The sequence below is a fragment of the Saccostrea cucullata genome, unplaced genomic scaffold (genome assembly GCF_032062105.1).
Source record: "Saccostrea cucullata isolate Sc308-1 unplaced genomic scaffold, CSIRO_AGI_Scuc_v1 ctg12322, whole genome shotgun sequence".
NCBI classification, from domain to species: domain Eukaryota; kingdom Metazoa; phylum Mollusca; class Bivalvia; order Ostreida; family Ostreidae; genus Saccostrea; species Saccostrea cuccullata.
This window is the reverse complement of record NW_026922420.1, coordinates 1-2,500: the sequence shown is the minus strand read 5'-3', so window position 1 is coordinate 2,500 and position 2,500 is coordinate 1. Positions and strand designations below refer to the sequence as shown.

At 34.4% G+C, this 2,500-nt stretch overlaps 1 protein-coding gene across 1 annotated transcript in view; it reads right to left on the bottom strand.

Moving 5' to 3' along the window:
- Nucleotides 1–2,374, bottom strand: part of LOC134261758 (natural resistance-associated macrophage protein 2-like) — a gene marked incomplete at its 3' end in the record, with an annotated part of 19,029 nt that extends 16,655 nt beyond the window's left edge. Inside the window, exons 1-2 of the mRNA XM_062744160.1 lie at nt 1,690–2,374; nt 580–718 (exon numbers count right to left, since the gene is read on the bottom strand). Coding sequence (XP_062600144.1) covers nt 580–718; nt 1,690–1,742 — 192 coding nt within the window. The remainder of the gene's footprint in view (nt 1–579; nt 719–1,689) is intronic.
- Between the last annotated feature and the right edge of the window lie 126 nt (nt 2,375–2,500).

The following is a 2,500-nucleotide window of genomic DNA, read 5'->3' as shown; positions in this document are numbered from 1 at the left end:
ATAAACATCCCCTTACATGTAAGGAGGGAGGACTGATCAGGCTTAACTATTACATACTGTAAACAGATAAAACAGTACGTAATAAACATCCCCTTAAGTAGGGAGGGCAGATCAGGCTTAACTATTACATACTGTAAACAATCAAGAGCATTAATAGACACACAACAACCAATGTTCAAAATAATAATAAATAAATGTGCCTATAGTTGAGTACTGTACATGTACATAAATTGGAGTATTTAAAAAACCTTTTACTTGTGGAAGATGGATTTTAACTTTATTCAATGTAATGATGTTACTTAAAATATACTATAGAAGGGACTTCTTATTCAGCATTTTTTTTCCTTATATAACTGGTACCGATAAACGCACCATTCCCAATGCCAAAAAATGTAAATAGACAAAACAGTACGGAATAAACATCCCCTTAAGTAGGGTGGGCTGATCTGGCTTAACTATTACATACTGTAAACAAACAAACAGATAAAACAGTACAGTATAAACATCTCCTTAACATTCGAGGTTGTTTTTCCGACCTCTGATGGAAAGACCCGAGATGATGCGATTGACACCTCTTACCTCGTATCCAAATGTGACAGCCATGATGAAAATCAGGAATGCAAAGAAAGCCTCCAGTTTACGTAGACCATACTTGTCCAGAAGAAGGAAGGTAAACGTGTCCGCAATCGTAATCAGCACGCCCGCATACAGGGGTATCCTGTAGGACGAAATAAAACAAAAACAATATTTTAAATTCAGAAACTTACTAGCAATATTTTGTGTGGGAAATCCCATGGGAAAAAATATAAAGGAATCATGGAGGATAAGTTTTACCCCCCTCCTCCCAAGGGCCATGAATTCAACGATTTATAATCTACACTAATTTTTTCTGTCTTTAGCATATTAGGATGCTTCCAAATAAGTTTCAGCTTTTCTGGCCCAGTTGTTCTTGTGAATTTTGAGGAAGTTAAGATTCTGAATTTTTTTTTTCCCTACCCTATTTTTGGCCTTTTCTTTAATATCTTCCATTGGAAGGAAGTTTGGTCCTCCATTTAAGGATTTAATCTCCTTTACCCAAGAATGTTTCTTAGATAGTTTGTTTAAAATTGTACATTTTTTGTGTCTGAGAAATTGTTACATGTAATGTGTAATGCTGAGTCAGCAATATTTCAGTCATATTCCCTCAGTCTCGAGAGGAAGTTAGAATGTTTACAGACAGACAGATTGACAGACAGACAGACAGGTAGACAGATTCACAGACAGACAGACAGCTAGACAAATTCACAGACAGACAGACAGGTAGACAGATTCACAGACAGACTGATTCACAGACAGCTAGACAGATTGAAAGACAGGCAGACAGATTGACAGCCAGACAGATTGACAGCTAGACAGATTGACAGACAACTAGATAGATTGACAGACAGGCAGACAGGTTGACAGCTAGACAGATTGACAGCTAGACAGATTGACAGACAACTAGACAGACTGACAGACAGGCAGACAGATTGACAGACAGACAGAAAGATTGACAGACAGACACCAGAAGAATGATCAGAAAAGTTCACTTGACTTTTTGGCCCAAATTAGCTTATATATCATGTATAGTAGTAAAACTGTAAATCAAAGTAACACATGTATGTTCATCATGAATGAATCAGATTTGTGGTGTAAATAAGAAAAACTTACTTTCCATCGGATAACAGGTAAAATGCTATAGCTGTTCCAATCACTTCCTGCATATCTGATCCTGTAAACAAATCAATATAAAACTGCAGTGACTACCAGTCAGGGGTGTGACTGGAATCCATCATTTTTTTAAAAATGATTGATAATGGTCATTTCTTCTAAGTATATATTAATGTACACATTCTTCTTATTTTTGTAAATATGACTTCTTTTCATCATATTTCCATTCCCAAGTCAATATTTCCAACCCATTTACTACAGTAATAAGATATAGAACACTATGCTGCCAAAGACCCTTGTGTAGAGAAACATCTTGACAAGAAATTGAAACCAAAATAATTTAGTGCGCCCTGTAAAACTAACGAGATAATTTAGTGTGCCCAGACCTTACAATTTGATAAAAAAAGGATGAAATACAGTCATTTTTAATATCAGAGGTAGCTCTATTTCTAAAATAAATTTCAAAATAGAAATGACTGTTTTTCATCATTATTCTAAAAAAAGATGAATTTCAATCATTATTAAACATCAATTTAATGACTAGAAATCATCATTTTTAAAAATGATGGATTTCAGTCACACCCCTGACTGACTACTGTAGAAGCACAAATTTTCGTGGGCATAACATTTCGTTATTTTGTCATCAAAAATGGTTTTGTGGGCATTTAATTTCGTTGTTTTGAAAGTAACCCTATTCAATATATAAACTATAAAATTTCGTGTGGGATTTAATTTTATTGAATATTGTTAACAACGAAATAAACAAAATTTAATCCCCCAAGGTTATTTGTGCTTTTACAGTATATAATTT